The sequence below is a fragment of the Equus przewalskii genome, chromosome 23 (genome assembly GCF_037783145.1).
Source record: "Equus przewalskii isolate Varuska chromosome 23, EquPr2, whole genome shotgun sequence".
Classification (NCBI taxonomy): domain Eukaryota; kingdom Metazoa; phylum Chordata; class Mammalia; order Perissodactyla; family Equidae; genus Equus; species Equus przewalskii.
Genome location: NC_091853.1, coordinates 5,078,273 through 5,097,756, shown reverse-complemented (window position 1 = coordinate 5,097,756; position 19,484 = coordinate 5,078,273). Strand labels below are relative to the sequence as shown.

The 19,484-nt window shown below is 40.6% G+C and overlaps 1 protein-coding gene and 1 long non-coding RNA gene across 8 annotated transcripts in view; one reads left to right on the top strand and one right to left on the bottom strand.

Moving 5' to 3' along the window:
* The first annotated feature begins 226 nt into the window (after nucleotides 1-226).
* The window catches only part of SELP (selectin P), a 46,599-nt gene continuing 27,341 nt past the window's right edge, over nucleotides 227-19,484 (top strand). For 4 of the 7 annotated variants that reach the window (XM_070591402.1, XM_070591401.1, XM_070591398.1 and 1 more), the window contains exons 1-3: nucleotides 350-576; nucleotides 17,044-17,134; nucleotides 19,085-19,471. In XM_070591402.1, the coding sequence (XP_070447503.1) occupies nucleotides 574-576; nucleotides 17,044-17,134; nucleotides 19,085-19,471 (481 nt within the window). In that variant the 5' untranslated portion in view covers nucleotides 350-573. Of the gene's footprint in view, nucleotides 577-17,043; nucleotides 17,135-19,084; nucleotides 19,472-19,484 lie in introns of all 7 variants that reach the window. The other 3 variants (XM_070591399.1, XM_008525544.2, XM_070591403.1) reach the window with 3 other exon arrangements.
* Nucleotides 16,952-17,790, bottom strand: LOC139078957 (uncharacterized). Its single transcript, XR_011532179.1, has 2 exons — nucleotides 17,644-17,790; nucleotides 16,952-17,259 (listed from the first exon to the last, which is right to left on the bottom strand). It is a non-coding gene; the product is annotated as an uncharacterized lncRNA (long non-coding RNA).

Here is a 19,484-nt window from a genome sequence, read left to right as displayed (position 1 = left end):
TTGTATATTTCATTTCAAAACTGTTTCCAACAATCACTCCCAATCGCCAGAAAACCCTCAGTGGCTTTTCCCTTTCCTACCTTATTATGTTTCATTACTATTTTTGCTCCTTTCCCTTAGAAGCCTGCTGGAATAGTAAATATTCACTGAGATTTTCCAATAACTGGAAAATTTACTATAGGATATTGTGATTAAGACAAAGTATGTTTTCTGAATACATGATGTTACATTGGGACTCACCTCATAATCAACGGAAACCTGACCCCTAGGGGTGTGGGGACTGTTCCTGCACTGCTCAGCCTGGACGTCCAGGAATGACTCATGCTTGCCCCTGCTCCAGCCATCTTCCATGGAAGTGGGTGACCCCTGTGCCCTCGGTGACTGGTGTTTCTAAGCTGCCAGCAGGGCTCCCGTCCTATCAACGTTCTAAGCTCGGGGGAAGGGCTGTGGTGAATTTCTGGAAAGCGAATAGGAAGTTGCTTTTCTAAACAGACTGACACTGAGGGGAGGCAGCAAAACTATAAGAAGTCTGTCTTGGACAGACGGCAGAAAGCCAACCGAGTTGCAAAGGAGATGGTAAGTTCATTTCTCTTTCTTATGGGAAGGGGATGAGCTGAAGTGATTTGGGGCTGAGATAGGCAGGCAAAGGTTCAGAAAGTGAGAAATAGCAGCAGCCATGGAGCTTTACGTTGACTAGCCCTTTGGAGTATACATTTCAAAACCTGCTGTCCACTTTGACCCTCCTCATATCCTTGTGAGTGGAGGTTGTAATTCCCATTTTACAGGTGAAGCTGCTGTGCCTTACAGAGGCTGGGTGCTTTACCGAAGGCCGCATTCAATGTTGTCTGCATCTGGACTCCTGTCCTCTGGCTCCACAGATGCTGTTTTTCCTATCAGGGCTTTTGGAGTAGATCTTGGTAAACCCTCCACACTCTTCTTCAGGACTGCTCTTCTCTCTGGGTTGAATGCAAGGCTGAGCAAATGCCCTGGGTCAAGCCTACGGTTGAATGGTTTCTCATCCCCAGCCCTGCTAACTCTGTCTCTGAGCCCTACAAGTCTGCTGAGACTGATGTGGAGCATCTACACGGTTCCCATTTCTGCCTTAAGTCTCAATCCTGTTAGTGACTCAGTTTCCTCATCTGTAAAATGGAGATAATAATAGTATTCTATTTTGTAGTGTCATTGTGAAGATTAAATAAGATTACACCAAAAGGTATTTAGATCTGAGGCTGGCACATAGTAACTGATTCATAAATGTTAGCTATTCTTGTTATGAGAAAGAGAAAATTCTTGGGCTTTAGTGGAGTTTGGGATCCGGGGAAGATCCAAGGAAAAAGGCATTCTTGAGCTCATTAGCATTATCCTAGATAAGACGTACATGGTTTTACCTCCAACTTACCAAGAGTATCTCACACAGTTCCAGGCTCCAAAATCCTGCAGTCTGTGGCTAGAGAAGAGCCAGACTGTCTCTGGTTTAGAGCCCCTTTCTGTGGGATTCCAGGAGAAAGTAGCACTTAAACTTGATTTATCCCACCTCTTTACTTTACTGTAGTCCACTTTTCAAACGCCATGAAGATGAGGTAAGGCCCAAACCACTTCAGCTCATCCACTATAATGAGGACATTCTGTGTTGGGGAGAAGAGAGCTGAGAGGACGATGAAGAGAAGAGGAAGGAGTCTGCGTCTGTCCTAAGTCTGAACCCCAATGACATAAGAATGTAGATGACTTTGTCTCCTGTTTTGCACATCATATTTCTTCTGAATTGCTCAACTTAAATGAATGAGCAGTTATTCTCCCTTCCTTCTATTCTCTTTGGGATCCTCCCTTATTTCAGAGGTCTGTCAACATATCGGATCATAGAGTTCTTTGAGATTCTGATGAAAGTTACAAGCTCTCTTCCTAGATGAAAACACAAACATCCACATAAACACCAAGCTTTGGGACAACTGCAGGGGTTCCCAGACCTCCACACGGGTCCCAGGTTAAGAACTCCACCCTATCACCTCCTATGCTTTATGCTTAGAAGCTCCTCAGTTGGCATCCTGAAATTAGACTGGAACTCTGCATTGAAGTGCTAAGAACTCCAGCCCTGAAATTGTTTTAAATATTCCAAAGACAAGATCTCCTCTTTTGCTCTTGAACACATTTAACCTTTGGGATTCAGGAATCTCAAACTCTGTATATAATTTGGCTTCAAGTTCAGAGAGTGGCTTCAATTAACCTCTAGGACCTGAGGGAAGAGGTTAAGGGTTATCTGGTGGGGTGTTTTCAATCAGATAGCTCTCAGACAAGGGCTCCAGGTTTGGGACTTAAAGTTAAATTATGCCAATATTCATCAGAGCTTTAGGGGGCTAAGGAGCAGGTCTGGATTCGCTTCCACTTATACCTTTTAACCATCGTAGGTCTGTGGCTTCTAGTTCTTACTCTTTCTTCCATTACCTGATTTTCAAAATGCAACTAAATGATTCCCACTCTCTTGGGCTGGCCACCAGCTCTTAGAATGTGCAGCTTCAGAATTCTGTAAATGGAAGCTTATTATTAATCAAGAACTCAAAAATCAAAATGACTTACCACAGAACAGATGGAACTGAAGAAAGACCCTGGACCTAACCCTAGAGAGTAGAAACGTGGTGGTTTCATAAATGACATTCATTATATTGTCTTCTAGGTGTCTAACTTCTCTGTTTGAAAAGCAAAACAGAAATTTTATAAAGTTAAACACAAAATTAACCCTTGATATTTGTAGGAATATAGCTCTGCCATTGTCCAAAAGACTAAAAATTTTAGGTATGCTACTTTATTTTTAATGCTAATATTTCACTCAAAATAATGGCAATCAGTAGTCTGCTTTACATATATGCTTTGATTCTTAGAGTTGATGTCCTGGGCTCCTACTTGCCTTTAGTTCTAATTTGCTTTTTGGATTAGAGACCTCGTTTTTCACTGTGTTTCACTTTCTACTTTTAAGTTGGAGCTACTAATATTTGTGCTATGCCACCACACAGAAACGTAAGGGAAATTGTCAGTTGTAATGCATTGTAAAATCCGGACTTTGCCACCAACAAGTTGTGTGGTTCGCTTCCTCAACGACCCTCACATCAACCTCCCTCCCTTGCCTTCTCATTGACCCCAGCCCAAGCCAAGCTCTCCTTAATTCCCACTGGGACTATCACAGTAGCCTCCTGCAGCTCAGCCACCCTGCTTCTAATTCATCCAAAAAACATTCTTAGATGCACCTGTTCAGGATGATTCTCTGTTCGGAACCCTGGAAATTGGATCCCTTCTACCGACTGTCGTTTCAGACCCACAAGATCTGGCCCCAACCTATCTTTTCAATTAAGCTCTAGGACCTCCCAATTTTCAACATCAATCAGACCACATCACTACCTCTCTTAAAAATTCCTCTGCCCTGCTCACTTAGAATAAAACCTCCTCCCCTTGTTTTCGCTTCCAAATCCCAGAGTGATCTGTCACCAGATCTTCATTTCATGCTCTTCTTCCCCTTGCTCATTCTATTCCAGCCATGCTGATGTCTTCATGTTCTCTGAACTCTCCACACTTCACTTCCACCTTAAAGACTTTGCATTAGCCTTTTCTTCTCTCTTTAACGCTCTTCCTCCTGCTTCTCATGATACGGTTTCTTCTCGTCATTCTGCTCTTAACTTCAATGTCACCTCTTTGAGAGATCTGCCCTGACCTCTCTGTCTTATATAACCAACCAGTCATTCTATCACATGACCCCATTGAATTCTCTACCTAGCATATATCGTTATCTTATATTTTTCACATTTACTTGTTCAGTGCTCTTGTGCGTTTATTGGTGGTTGTTTCATTGTTTGTCTCCCTCAGTAGAACGTCCATTCCATCAGGATGGGAATTATGTCTGTTTTTACCATTTTAATGTCAATGCATGCCTAGAACAGTGCCTGACACATTGTAGGCAATTAATATATCAATGGTTATGGAAATAATAACGGGAAAGTACACAGGCAATATAGAGGGAGCACATAACGTGGTGTGGGGTGGAGGAGATTGGTGACAGGAAAGGCTTCTCTGAGGGGGAGATTTTTGGACTTATAGAACTAGGCACACAAGAAGGAAAGGGTGCCCTGGGCAGAAGAAGAACATGGGGAACATACAGTACATTAAGGAAACTATAAGATGTCTGTTATAAATGTAGAATTTTGTTTGTGTGGGGGTAATTGAGGGGTAATGGCAAGAGACGAGACCAGACAAATAGGAGGAAGCCACATCTTGAAGGGTCTTGCATGTAGCATCTTGAAGAGATTACATGTCTTGTTCAGGGAGTAGGAACAGCTGATGGACTTTAAGTAGTGAAGCAATATTATCAGATTTTTGTGTTAGGAATATCGTTTGGACTGTATTAGAGGGAAAGAATTGAAGATGGGTAATCTTGAGGAAAAGAGACCAATTAGAAGATGATTGCCCTGGTCCAGGAAAGCAACAATGATATCTGAACTAGTGCTGTAGCAGTAAAGTGGAGATTTGGAGAACAACCAGGTATCTATCTTGTCAGAAGGTAAAGCCAACAGGATTTAGATGATGAGAGATTGATGTGAAGGGTTTGGACAAGGGAGAGATCCTTGGTCTTCCCTCCCTGGTCCCACTTGATGGAAGACTTTGCAGGTGGGTTATAGGGTCTATAGGTTATAGACCCACAGGTCAGTGATATTGTCTGTTAGTAAGAACATACATCCCTTATATGAGCCCCACTTGGTGCTAGAGGCTTTCAGAGAGTCACACCCACCCAGGAGGGTTAGATTGAAATTTGCTTTCTCCTCCCCCACTTCTAAGAGTTGCTGCTATTTGATGCCCTTTCAGGCTTTCCTGAGACAGACCACCTATGGTAACAGTCCTTGATTCCCTTACTTCTCCTCCACTTACCCCTATAGCCCACCTACATGGAGTTAAGAGAGTGAGTCCTGCTCAATTGTTCTCTCACGTGGGGTGTACAAGAGAGTGAGCCATCATGCCCCTTGTTTCTCTCACACTCAAACAGAATGATACAAAGTGCCAAGAGCATATTTTTTTGCACAGCCTTCTTGTGCTCTTCTACCTAATTGTAGTACACCTTTAAATTTGATGCAGTTGCTGCTGCAACCATATGTACTTAGTTATAACTATCACATATTTTCCCAACATTTTCCTATTCAGCACACGTGCATCTTACTTTTTGTCATTTTCCTGCCATTGTTCAATAATTTATTCATTCATCCATAAAATATTTATTAAGCATTAAGCATCCGCTCTCTACTATGGCTGGGATTCAGACCTGATGAGTCAAAGCCCTTGCCCTTGAGAAGCCTCTGCCAGCAGCTCCCTCCGGACACGTGCTCAGATATTTGCTTTGCATTTGGATTGTAGACCTCATGCTCCGGAGGGAAGTCAGGGATGGAGATGCTGACTGGGGGCCATTGGATGATGACCATGAGAAGACCCCAGGAAAGTAGCAGAGTGGAAAGAGAATAGGGTCATGGGGCAGGAACCCAGAGGAATCTCTGGTTCTGCAAGTGAAGGCAGAGGGTTTAGGTAAATTCAGAGGAAGACTCAGAAAAATTGCTCAAAGTGTCAGCAAAGAATCAAGACAATAATCAAGGGAAACATTTTAAGCAAAAGGAAGTGGTCAGTAGTATTTATTACTAAAGAAAGGTCAAGGAAGATGAGTGGAATTCTTCACTGGGTTTGGCAATTAGAATGACGGTGCTAAAGTTGGCAAGAGCAGTTTTGTATGCTGGTGGGGTAAGGAGCTGGAGAGTAAAGGGGAAGAAGTTACAAAAGCTGAACTGTAAGGGAAGGAGAGAAACTGGGCACTGAGAGGAAGACAAGTAGTCCAGGGAAGGATATTTTTCGATTCTGCTTCTAAAGTTGCACAGCTGTGGTCTACAGCATAGGAGGGCAGAATCTCTTTCCGTGGTACCATTCCTGCCAACTTTGTAAGCCACCTGGAACACTGGCAGCCATAGGACTCCCACTTTCATCTAGTACCTCTTTCTGTGCAAAGTGAGTTCAAGGGAAAAACGGTTACTTCCTTCCACTTTCTCTCTGCCCCCTCTTCATCCCTTAATCACTTTTAGTTCTTTGGAAAAATAAAGTTAAAGACAACCAAGGTGTGCAGCAGCCTTAAAGAAGTTTTACACAGGCGCAGGATGTTCTTCTATTGACAAAGTCTCAGACCTTCCCAGCAACTTCCAGTTAGAAGCAGGCTGCCAGAGAACATTAAAGCTTAGCAGAGCGTGGGGCTCCTTCTCCTAGAGAGATATTTCCTCTTGTTTCAATGCTTCACTTGCTTAGTAACACAAGGATAGAATCCTTAGCTCTTCAGCATCCTACATCCAGCACCGTCCTGAAGACCACAATGTAGAGCAGGAGTAGATATGCGAAGGCCTGCCCGCCCCGAAGAAGTCTCAGGAAAATTATTACTTGAAGGAAGATTTTTGTTTGTTTGTTTGGTTTTGGTTTTATTTATTTATTTGTTTGTTTTTTATTGAGGCAACATTTGGTTTATAACATTATATAAATTTCAGGTGTACATCATTATATTTCGATTCTGTGTAGATTACATCGTGTTCACAGGCCAAGGATTAATTACTATCCATCCCCTTACACGTGAGCCTAGTCATCCCTTTTGCCCCCCTGCTCCCTTTATCCCGTCTGGTAACCACCAATCTAATCTCTGTATCTGTGTGTTCGTTGTTGTTGTTGTTGTCTTTATCTTTCATTTACAAGTGAGATCATACAGTATTTGACTTTCTCCCTCTGACTTATTTTGCTTAGGATAATACCCTCAAAGTCCATCAGTGTTGTCACAAATATCAAGATTTCATCTTTTTTATGGCTGAATAGTATTCCATTGTGTAAATATACCACATCTTCTTTATCCATTTATCTGATCATGGGCACTTACCTTGTTTCTAAGTCTTGGCTATTGTGAATAATGCTGCAGTGAACATAGGGGTGCATGTATCTTTATGCATTCGTGTTTTCATGATTTTGGGGTGCATACACAGCAGTAGAATAGCTGGATCATATGGGTAGTTCCATTCTTAGTTTTTTGAGGAGTCTCCATACTGTTTTCCATAGTGGTTGCACCTGTTTGCACTCCCACCAGCAGTGCATGAGAGTTCCCTTTCTCCACAGTCTCTCCAACACTTGTTATTTCTTGTCTTGTTAATTATAGCCATTCTGATGGGTGTGAAGTGGTACCTTATTGTAGTTTTGACTTGCATTTTCCTAATAATTCGTGATGTTGAACAGTTTTTCATGTGCCTGTTGGTCATTTGTATATCTTCTTCAGAAAAATGCCTGTTCAGATCTTTCGCCCATTTTTAATTGGGTTGTTAGTTTTTCTTGTTGTTGAGATGTATGAGTTCTTTTTGTATTTTGGATATTAACCCCATATCAGACATATGGTTGGCAAATATCTTCTCCCAATTGTTAGGTTGTCTTTTCATTTTGCTGATGGTTTCCTTTGCTGTGCAGAAGCTTTTTAGTTTCATGTAGTCCCATTTGTTTATTTTTTTTCTTTTGTTTCCCTTGCTTGGTCAGACATCGTATTTGAAAATATGCTGCTAAGACTGATGTCAAAGAGCATACTGCCTATGTTTTCTTCTAGAAGTTTTATGGCTTCAGGTCTTACATTCAAGCCTTTAATCCATTTTGAGCTAATTTTTGTGTATGGTATAAGATAATAGTCTACTTTCTACTTTCATTCTTTTGCATGTGACTGTCCAGTCTTCCCATTTAATGAAGAAACTTTCCCTTCTCCATGGTATATTCTTGGCTCCCTTGTTGAAAATAGCCATCCATATATGTGTGGGTTTGTTTCTGGGTTCTCAGTTCTGTTCCATTGATTTGTGTGTCTGGTTTTGTGGAGTACTATGCTGTTTTGATTACTGAAGCTTTGTAGAATACTTTGAAATCAGGGAGTATAATACCTCCAGCTTTGTTTTTTTTCCTCAGGATTGCTTTGGCTATTCGGGGTCCTTTGTTGTTCCATATAAAGTTTAGGATTTTTTTGTTCTATTTCTGTGAAAAATGTCATTGGAACTTTGATGGAGATTGCATTGAATCTGTAGATTGCTTTAGGGAGTATGGACATTTTAACTATGCCAATTCTTCCAATCCAAGTGTACAGACTATCTTTCCATTTCTTTGTGTCTTCTTCCATTTCTTTCACAATGTTTTATACTTTTCAGCATACAGGTCTCTCATCTCTCTTGTTGTTTGTTCCTAGGTATTTTATTCTTTTGTTGCAATTGTAAATGGGACTGTATTCTTAATTTCTCTTTCTAGTACTTTGTTGTTAGTGTATAGAAACACAACTGATTTTTGTATGTTGATTTTATATCCTGCAACTTTACCATATTCATTTATTATTTCTAAAAGTTTTTTGGTGGATTCTTTAGGGTTTTCTAAATATAAAATCATATCATCTGCAAAGAGTGACAGTTTCACTTCTTCTTTTCCAATTTGGAACCCTTTTATTTCTTTGTTTTGCTGATTGCTCTGGCTAGGACTTCCAATACTATTTTAAATAAGAGTGGCAAAAGTGAGCATCTTTGTCTGGTTTCTGTTCTTAGAGGGATAGCTTTCAGTTTTTCTCCACTGAGAAGATATTAGCCATGGGTTTGTCATATATGGTCTTTATGATGTTATGTTTCCTTCTATATCCATTTTATTAAGCTTTTTTTATCATAAATGGATGCTGTATCTTGTCAAATGCTGTCTCTGCATCTATTGAGATGATCATGTGATATTTATTCCTTGTTTTGTTAATGTGATGTATCACATTGATTGATTGTGGATGTTGAACCATCCCTGCAACACCTGGAATAAATCTCACTTGTTCATGGTGTATGGTCTCTTTAAAGTATTGCATTCGATTTGCTAGTATTTTGTTGAGGATTCTTACATCAAAGTTCATCAGGATGTTGGCCTGTAATTTTCTTTTTTTCTGTTTTCCTTTTCTGATTTTGGTATCATGGTAATGTCGGCCTCTTAGAATGAGTTAGGAACCACCCTCTCCTCTTCAATTTTTTTGGAAGAGTTTGAGAAGGAAAGGTAATAAGTCTTATTTGAATCTTCAGTAGAATTCACCAGGGAAGCGATCTGGTCCTGGACTTTTATATTTTGGGAGGTTTTTGATTACTATTCAATCTCCTTACTGGTTATTGGTCTATTCAAATTCTCTATTTCTTCTTGATTTAGTTTTGGAAGGTTGTATGATTCTAATAATTTATCCAGTTCTTCTAGATTGTCCAATTTGTTGGCATAGTTTTTCATAGTATTCTCTTATTATATTTTGTATTTCTGAGGTTCCTGTCATAATTTCTCCTCTTTCATTTCTGATTTTATTTATTTGAGCCTTCTCTCTTTTTTCTTGGTGAGTCTAGCTAAGGGTTTGTGAATTTTGTTTATCTTTTCAGAGAACTAGCTCTTAGTTTCATTGATTTTTTCTTTTTTTTTTTAGTCTCTATTTCATTTATTTCTCCTCTGCTTTTTATAATTTCCTTCCTTCTACTGATTTTGGGCTTTGTTTGTTCTTCTTTTTCCAGTTCCTTGAGATGCACTGTTAGATTGTTTATTTGAGATTTTTCTTGTTTGTTGAGGTAGGCTTGTATTGTTATAAATGTCCCTCTTAGAACCACTTTGGCTGTATTCCATAAATTTTGGCATGTTGTATTTTCATTTGTCTCCACATATTTCTTTATTTTTCCTTTGATTTCTTCATTGACCTGATCGTTGTTCAGTAGCATGTTGTTTAAGCCCACATATTTGTGGCTTTTCCAATTTTCTTCCTGTAGTTGACTTCTAGTTTCTTACTGTTGTGGTCAGAAAAGATGCTTCATATTATTTCAGTCTTCTTAAATTTATTGAGACTTGTTTTGTGGACTAGTATGTGATCTATCCTGGAGAATATTCCACGTGACTTCAAAAAGCATCTGTATTCTGTGGTTCTGGGATGGGATGTTCTGTATATATCTACTAAGTCCATCTGATCTAATGTGTCATTTAAAGCCAATGTTCCCTTTTTGGTCTTCTGTTCGGATGATCTATCCATTGGTGTAAGTGGAGTGATAAAGTCCCCTACTATTGTTGTGTTAACTGTCTATTTCTCCTTTTTTTGTCATTAGTAATTGCTTTACATATTTAGATGCTCCTATGTTAGGTGCATAGATATTTACAAGTGTTATATCCTTTTGTTGGATTGTTCATTTTATCATTATGTAGTGCCCTTGTCTCTTGTTAGAATTTTTGTTTTAAAGTCTATTTTGTCTGATATAAGTATTACTATCCCAGCTTTCTTTTCATTGACATTTGCATGGAACATCTTTTTCCGTCCCTTCACTTTCAGTTTGTGAGGGTCTTTAGGACTGAAGTGTGTCTCTTGTATGAAGCATACATACGGGTCTTGTTTTTTTATCCAATCAGCCACCCTATGTCTTTTGATTGGAGCATTTAGTCCATTGAGATTTAAAGTAGCTATTGATAAGTATGTAGTTATTGCCATTTTATTACGTTTTTCTGGATGTTTTAGTAGTTCTTCTCTGTTCCTTTCTTCTCATGCTCTCTTCCTTTGTGCTTTGATGGCTTTGTTTAGTATTACATTTGGGTTCCTTTCTCTTAATTTTTTGTGTATTTATTATAGGTTTCTGGTCTGTGATTACCATGAGGATCATATATAATAACTCATGTAAACAGCAATATAGATTAAGTTGATGGTCTCTTCAGTTTGACCTCTTTCTAAAAGCTCTATTCTTTTACTCCCCTCCTCCCATGTTTTATGTTTTTGACATCATATTTAACCTCTTTCTTGTGCATGTGTATCTGTTACCTTCTTATCATGGAAGTAGATAATTTTAGTACTTTTGTCTTTTGATCTTCATATTAGCATCATAGATGGTTGATCTGCTACCTTTACTGTATATTTACCTTTACCAGGAATTTTTGGGGGGGTTTGGGGGTAATTTTCTTATTCCTATTTGTGGTCTTTTCTTTTCCACTTAAACAAGGCCCTTTAATGTTTCTTGTAAGGCTAGTTTATTGGTGATAAACTCTTTTAGTTTTTGCTTGTCTGGAAATCTCTTTATCTCTCCTTCCATTCTGAATGATAACTTTGCCAGGTAGAGGATTCTTGGCTGTAGGTTTTTTCCCTTTCTGCACTTTAAATATATCATGCCACTCTCTTCTAGCCTGTAAGGTTTCTGCTGAGAAATCAGCTCATAGCCTTATAGTGTTTCCTTTGTATGTAACTTGTTGCCTTTCTCTCGCAGCTTTTAGGATTCTCTCTTTATCTTTAATTCTTGACATTTTAATTTAAATGTGTCTTGGTGTGGGCTTCTTTGGGTTTATCTTGTTTGGTGCTGTCTGTGCTTTCTGTGTCTGGATGTCTGTTTCTTTCCTTAAGTTAAGAAAATTTATAGGTATTATTTCTTCAAATAGATTCTCTGCCCCTTTATCTCTCTCTTCTCCTTCTGGGACACCTATAATACAGATGCTAGTGTGCTTGATGTTGTCACAGGGGTCCCTTAGACTGTCCTCATTCTTTCTAATTCTTTTTTCTTTTATCTGTTCAGCATGGGTGATTTCCTCTAGTCTTTTGTCCAGCTTGCTGATCTGTTCTTCGTCTACTCTGCTGTTAATTCCCTCTAATGATTTTTTCCTTTCCATTATTGTATTCTTCATTTATTTTTTGTATTTTCCAATTCTTTGTTGAAGTTCTCACTAAATTCATTCATTCTTCTCCCAAGACCAGTGAGCATCTGTATAACTATTAGTTTGAACTCTTTATTGGGTAGATTTCTCATCTCTGTTTCATTTTGTTCTGTTTCTGAGGACTTGTCCCATTCCCTTATTTGGAACATATTCCTTTGCCTCTTCATTTTGCCTCTTTCTCTGTGCTTATATCTATGTATTGGGTAAATCAGGTACATCTCCCAGTCTTGTAGAGGTGGCCTTAAGAGGTGCCTTATGAGGCCCAGCAGTGTGCTTCCCTCTTGTCACCAGTTCCAAATGTTGCAGGAGTGACCCTTGTGTGGGCTATGTGTGTCCTTCTGTTGTGGCAGGGTTGCACTTGCTGCAGGTACATGAGGAGGCTAGGCTGTCCCCTGGGCTGCTGGTCGTAATGCTCAGCTGTGTGCAGCTGCCATGGTCCCTTCAGTCACTTTATTGGACATGGGGGGCCCCAGCACAGTTGGCTGCAAGGTCTAATAGTACATTCCTATTGCAATTTTTTGTTAAGTAAGAAGGGCCCTGGCATGGCTGGTTGCTAGGCTAAGGGGCTCACAATTGCTCTAGGCCTTCTGGCCTACAAGACTGTTGTCAGCTTTCAGTAGTGCAGCTGGGTGGGGCCAACCCCAAGCATGGCACTACACAATTGTTTCAGGTGCTGGAAGGTGGGGCCTATTCCCTATGTGGCTGTTTGAGAAGCACATGTCTGCTGCAGCTGAGAAGACCCACCACCCCCAGGTCCACACACCCTGTCAGCACATGCCTCATGCATGCACCCTGACCCCCTGAAGTGGACCCATTTGCCCCCATGCAGAGGCCCCACACACTGTCACGTGTGCCCTACCCAGCAGAGGCAGACCCACTCGCCTGCTGCAGATGTCCCATCCACCCCACCTATGCTGGCCCACAAGTTGCCTGAGGGCTTGCTGTTGGGTGGGGCTAGTCCCTAGGGTGGGCTGCCTGCCCTGGCTGAGCTGGATTAAATCAGTGCCCTAGTGGGTGTGGCAGACCCCTGGACTATCAGGCCAGGGGAAGAACTCCAATGGCATCTGCCAGCATCTGTATCAGCATGCCTGTACAAGGTCACAATAATGGCCACTGCCAATGTGTCAGTCCCTGGGGAGGTGGTCCCAGCCTGGGGAGGTCTCGCCTCTCGCTGAGATGCACCTAAAGCCTATCAAGTGAGTCTTTTTCACCAAAGGACTGTGTACTTTACTTTCTGGTGATTTTAGGTTGCTTTTCAGAACAGGTGGAATTGTGTGTGGGCCCTTTAAGAGCAGGCTTTTTCTTTCCCTTGTGTTCAATGGTGTTTCTGTGGGTATTCCCCATGGTTGTTAGTAGCTAGCAAAGCCACGTATTATGACTCTCATCTCGTACTGGGTCCAAAAGCTGCTTATAGAAGCAAAGGTCTCCTAGTCAGATCCCCTACTCCTCCAGGGAATGCTTCGCAACTTAAGATTGCTCCTGGCCATGAAGTACGGTGGCTAGAATGTGGCTTTTTCCTCTCCAGAAAGAAATTTCTGCCTCTTCCACCTCAGTCGGCACAGTTCGTTGTTGTGGGGGTTCTTTTTATCCAGTTTTCAGTTCTCTCTCAGGGGTAATTGTTCCAAGGATAGATGTTCAGAGTTCTCCTACACTGCCATCTTCCCAGCAATCTCCTCGAGAGAAGATCTTTAAGCATTGTGCATCCTCCATACCCACACACAAAACCCTTGTCAGTTGCCAGAGTCAAAGTGCTGCCTTAGAGTTAACAAAGAGATTTGAACTTTGGGTTCATTAAACGTGGATACACTTAGTGGGTCCATGAACCTTCTGAAATTGTCTAAAAAATTGCAAGTGCGCATTTTTTAAAGAATCTTGACTATGGCCTTTATCAGACTTTCAAAGGAGTTCATAAGCCCTGTGAGCATAACAATCACTGTGTTAACCTAACACACCCTCAGGTGAGCAAGCTTGGTCAAGTCCTCTAAACTCATGGGGTCTCGGTAATGGCAAGTGGTGGTGGCCCCATCTTGAGCATTCATGGGCCAAAAGACCTGCCACAGAATCCTGGAGGAATGCTGAACTGACTTGAATTAATCTTCACAGTCTCCTGCAGTTCTTAAATAATCTATGAGAGGTGATTCTAGGTATTTGGTGATTTAAAAAAAATGGGAAACTATGGTCTGTTGGAGCAGGGATGCACAATGACTTGCATTTTCCTATCTTGGATGTTGTGCCTCCAGCAGTATCACCTACCAGCCCTCTAAAACCTTAAATGTTTAAAACCAGCTCTCCCTCTCTCTCTCTCAGTTTTGTTTAAGCCAAACCATCTTTAAAAGTTTAAACAAATAAACAAGTTAAAATATGAAACAGCTCTGTTGGTATAGTGGGTGGAGTTGGGCATGGTGATAAGGGATCTGGAGCCTGACCCGGTCACCCTCCCCACACACTTCCTGAGCCGGCTCCAAAGCCAGAGAAACCCCTAGAAATACTCCATACAGGGAGAGAACCACTTCCTAAGGGCATAGGAAGAGCACCACTAAACTAAAATCACTGCATTCCTCCTCCAATCTACCTGAGAAGAAACCCAGCACAGGTTCAAAGACAAATATGGGGCTTCCCTTCATGAGGGTTACAACCCCATGCTCTTCAGTAGCAATATTTTTGCTTTTGTACCTCCAAAACAATGCCAGAAAACTATGTAACCTCGTGCACCTTTCTAAGTGGAGAGCTAAAATTTTCATCCTAAGTTTTAAAAGTAATAAAAGATGTGATTTCCAGTACATTGTAAAGATTGCCCTTTTACAATAAATACATTTTACATCATTTCTTAAAGTTTATCTAATGGAATTAAATACTGTAGTGATTTGAAAAAAAAATGCAAACAAGCTCCTAATAATAGGAGATTTTATATTATTCATTTTCTCTTCTTTAATCTCTATTTCTATTCTACATCCTCTACAAAATTTTAACCTAATAGAGTACATTTTTAAGCTTAAAGTATTTTTCTTAATCACTATATCATGCTTCTTCACAAAAATAAAAATATACAAAATTTAAATCGAAGTCTCTACATGATAAAAAAATCTTTCTTTTTGATTGAGTTAGCATGACAATTACTTTTAGTACACAATTAAATAAAGCAGCATAAATATACTACAAATGTTGATAAATAACTAACTTTTATATTTAAAATGCTATTGAAGATGCATCTCCAAATGAGAAGAGGGGCTTTTTCCTTATTTGTTCATGTAACCAACCATGAATACTAGTTATGGATACAACCAGAAAGTTTCAGCATCAATCCTATTCCTATATTTTGTTTTTGAGGATTCGAACATTGAGAAACCTTATTCACATGAATAAGTAAATGAAAATGGAAGTTTTATTATAGCAATCTCTCAATTCTTTGAACTCCTTCCAATTTATATGCCCAAAATTACATAGCGATTTATCATTAAAATCTAGTCGATGGTTTAGCATCTGACAACTTAATTGAGTTCAACCTCAAAGTAGATGAAAGCAGACAAATGAAAACCGCTGTATTTGAAAAGGATTTGTCACACTACCTTTTGAAGCATTCAAGTTCTCAATACCTACCCCAATATTTCGGATTGTCTCTGTCTGGTATATCAATGTTATTTGATGTGCCAAACACCAAGGGCAAGGCCCCATTCTAATTAAGAGTCAGATTAATTAAACACAGGCCCGCGTGATTTTCAGGAAAGGTGTGATTTCTTTTGTAAAGTGGGAGAAAGACATATTCTTAGGCAACTTGGTTTTAGGAAAGTACATGTGGAAGTTGGGAATCTGAACATAGATTTACTTATTCTCCTTGGTGGTGCATCCTTGAGAAGTCAGGCTCATCCTGACTTAAAGATTTCTGCTGTAGCACCTGGCATGGTACATTTTGAGTATTGCATAGAAAGGTGGTACTAATAATAGCTGGTGAGACAACACAATCCAGAAAGAACTCAGTGGGATCAAGTCCCCACTAAATGATTATCACCGTGCTTCCTGCGCAAATAAGCAGCATAACATTAGGATACTCTCAGTGTTTGATCATAGGCTCTGCAGAGGCCAATTGATTAGCTTCTTAGCTCATAAGAACACAAAATATGCCTATTTATCAAAGCCAATATTCAGAAACTCAGGCTGTATTCAATAGTGCATGTGCATGTCCACACACACCACCACCACCACTCCACCACCACTACCGCCACTAGAGTTTGTTCTGTGGCAATTCAGAATTTCTATATGGGGGGGTGGTTTATGCAACATTCTGGCTGGAAGAATGATAAAGCTTCGACTGCAAAGCAAGTGCACAGTTTTTGTGTTGGTGGTTATGCTGGGGTGGCTTTGGAAGGGTGCCGAGGCAGCAGCTAGGCTCTGTCCTGTCATGCACTCTGTCATCTACAACAACAATGCAGTATGGATTTAGAAGCGTGGAGGTTTATGAAGGTAAAATAGTAGAGAGGAAAAAGCTCTTGCTTCAAAGCCAGGCTCTGCTGCTGTCATTTTAAAGATATTATTTTAGACTCTCCAACCTTCAGTACTTTTATGAGCAACATGAGGGAATTGGACAAGATGAGCATTTCCGGGACTTACTTGTCTGAAAACATTTAAAAAATGTTAATAGATTTGATAAAATCCCAGCAGAAGGGAGCTCCTGAGAAATTATACTTGCTAGAGATCCAAGAGGAATAGGTTTGTTATATACATATTAATAAATATTAAATGCATATGTAGACACATATGTATATTAAACATTAAGTAGTACTGTAGATACACGCTGAAATGGTAAAGCAAGAAGACAAAACATAGACCAATAATACAGTATAGATGGCATAGCATAGCACAAGTAGTTGATGCTCTGTGCATCAAAGTATAGGTCAGACATTATCTGTATGCCTCAGGGAGTTTTCATGTGACTTCCTATTATTCTCAGTATGGCATACTAGTTCTTAAAGGCAGATTATTGCCTAATAATGATAGCATTTTTCTTACATGCATGTCTCAAAAGGTATCATAAAAGAAAAATATTAGTGGCACAAAGTAGTTACTCAATAAATATTTGTTGAATGAACGAGGAAATGAATTTTGTCTTCAGCCTTAGTATAGCATCCAAGTCGGGTAGGACTTGGAAGCAGGGCAGCGAGAAGCAAGAAGGGAGGAGAGGGCTTGTGCACCCCACCCCCGACAATGGAAACAGGCAGGATTATAACTCAATATAATGATTATTAACTAGAATTTTTTGGCCACGATGATTGTACATGGATACTAAAATGAAGTTTTCTTTTCTTGTTTCAGGCCAGCTGCCTAAAAGCCATCTGGAGCTGGAGATTTCACAGAGTGGTCTTCAGAAGTGCACAACTTCTTTTCTTCAGTGCCCTGATCTACGGTAACCTTCATACTAACACTTCACCTGGCCCTGAGTAATTAGGTGGAGTCCAGAGGCAAGTGGGAGAAGTTAAAGATGGTAGCCAGTTGTTGTGAGGCATGAGAAAACTGTCCAAGCCCAGATTCCTGGAAGAAAAATGCACCCAACACCATCATATTGGTAGAAAAGTCTTCAGGAAGAACTTAGATAAATCCAGGACAAGTTTATCCAACAGGCACAGGAGGCACAGGCCCGCGTGATTTTCAGGAACTCACAAAAATGTTTTAATTTCTTTAGAAATTATTTTCTTTTAACTCAAAGAAACTGTTTTAGTATATAATATTAATATATTCATCTTTATACCACTGCAACTATAAAATATAGTTTTTAGTATGTTATTATAAAGAAAGGGGCCTACCAAGGCAAAATTACCTCGAGTCCACAAAAGTCATAATGCAGCCCTGGCCATATCAGAATAAAGTCTTAAGGCAAAATATTGCAATAGAAGTGTCAGTGAGGGAGGGACTGACCTTCATGTGGGCAGCATGGTTGAATAGGAACAAGACTTTATAAACAGGAAAGGGAGCCATTTCCAGGCCTGATTGCTTGCAATGTAGACCTCTTCACATGGGCCTGGCCTCTTCTGGCCCAGGGGAGCTCCCACTGGCTAGAAGAACAATATCTGTCATCATAGTGCCCTTTATGCTGTTAAAGGGCACATTCTTCATCACAAACACTTGTAAAGAAGTGAGTAAGTATGAGGCCAGCCCAGTGGCACAGCAAGTTACTATTTTAAAAAATGGTTTCAAGGGGCTGGCCTGGTGGCACAGCGGTTAAGTTTGCACGTTCTGCTTCGGCAGCCCAGGGTTCACCAGTTTAGATCCTGGGCGAGGACCTATGCCCTGCTTGTCAAGCCATGCTGTGGCAGGCATCCCACGTATAAAGTAGAGGAAGATGGGCACGGATGTTAGCTCAGGGCCAGTCTTCCTCAGCAAAAAAGAGGAGGATTGGTGGCAGATGTTAGCTCAGGGCTAATCTTTCTCAAAAAAAAAAAAAAAAAAAGTGAGCAAGCAGAGATGAAGGAAGTAGAAGTAGAGTAATTTATCAAAGAGAAACAGCCAAGAGCAGTAGAATGAGTGTAAGATTGCGAACCAGGAGATCTGATTTCTAACCTGCCTCTGCCACAAACTCCTGTGTTTCACTCAAGTACTTATTGAAGACCTGTTAAGCGCCAAGCTCTACGCTCGATGTTAAGGATCCAGCTAAAAAGAGACCAGCATCAGGATTCACAATGCAGCAGGTGTGGACCATGTCATATAAACAGACATCACAATACATGGCCATGAGGGAGGCAGAGGCAGAGACAAGGTGCAGTGGGAGCCTGGAGGAAGAAACTCTAAGCCTACCTAGGAAGGTCTTGGAAAGTATGGGGAAGAAGTTTACCAGGCACAAGCCGGGTGGGCAGCCAGGACAGCAGGAAGAGCATGTGCAAACACACAGAAATAGTTCTGTTTTGCTAAGAAAGTAAATATGGCAGGTGATAAGGCTGGGCCAGCAAGTAGGCTCCAGATCATAAAGCATCTTATTTGCTATGTGAAACGGTAAAACCTGTAGATACAAGGCAGCCATCAAGACATTTTATGACATTTAATTTGGGCTTGGGCAAATTATCTAATATGCCTCCTTCATTGAGAAAAGGAGAAGATTAGATGACCTCTAATGTCTCTTCCAGCTCTGGTATCTTATGATTAATACCAAGGATCCTCAGAAGAAGACATTTTCCTATTCTGACTTCATGTATATTTTAAGTGAAAGATGGAAACCACTCTTTCCTTAAAACAACTACGTTAGTCATGTTTTGGGTATTCATCTCCTAGTCAGAGACTCATCTGACTTCAAAGAAGTGTACTTATGCTCACAGCCTCCTTCTGATTAGGGATGCTAACCCGGCACTCACTCTCCCTTACCCAGAACTAGTGAACCAGAGAGAAGTGGCAGCGTGGACTTACCATCACAGCAACAAAACATACTCATGGAACGATTCCCGGGAATTCTGCCAGAAGTACTACACAGATCTGGTGGCCATCCAGAATAAAAATGAAATTACTTACCTCAATGACGTCTTACCTCGCCATAGCTCTTACTACTGGATTGGGATCCGAAAGATCAATAATAATTGGACCTGGGTGGGAACCAAAAAGACGCTCACCAAAGAGGCCGAGAACTGGGCTGACAACGAGCCCAACAACAAGGGGAACAACCAGGACTGTGTGGAGATATACATCAAAAGCCCAAGAGCCCCCGGCAAGTGGAATGATGAGCCCTGCTGGAAAAGAAAGCGGGCTCTATGCTACACAGGTAGGGTCTTCTC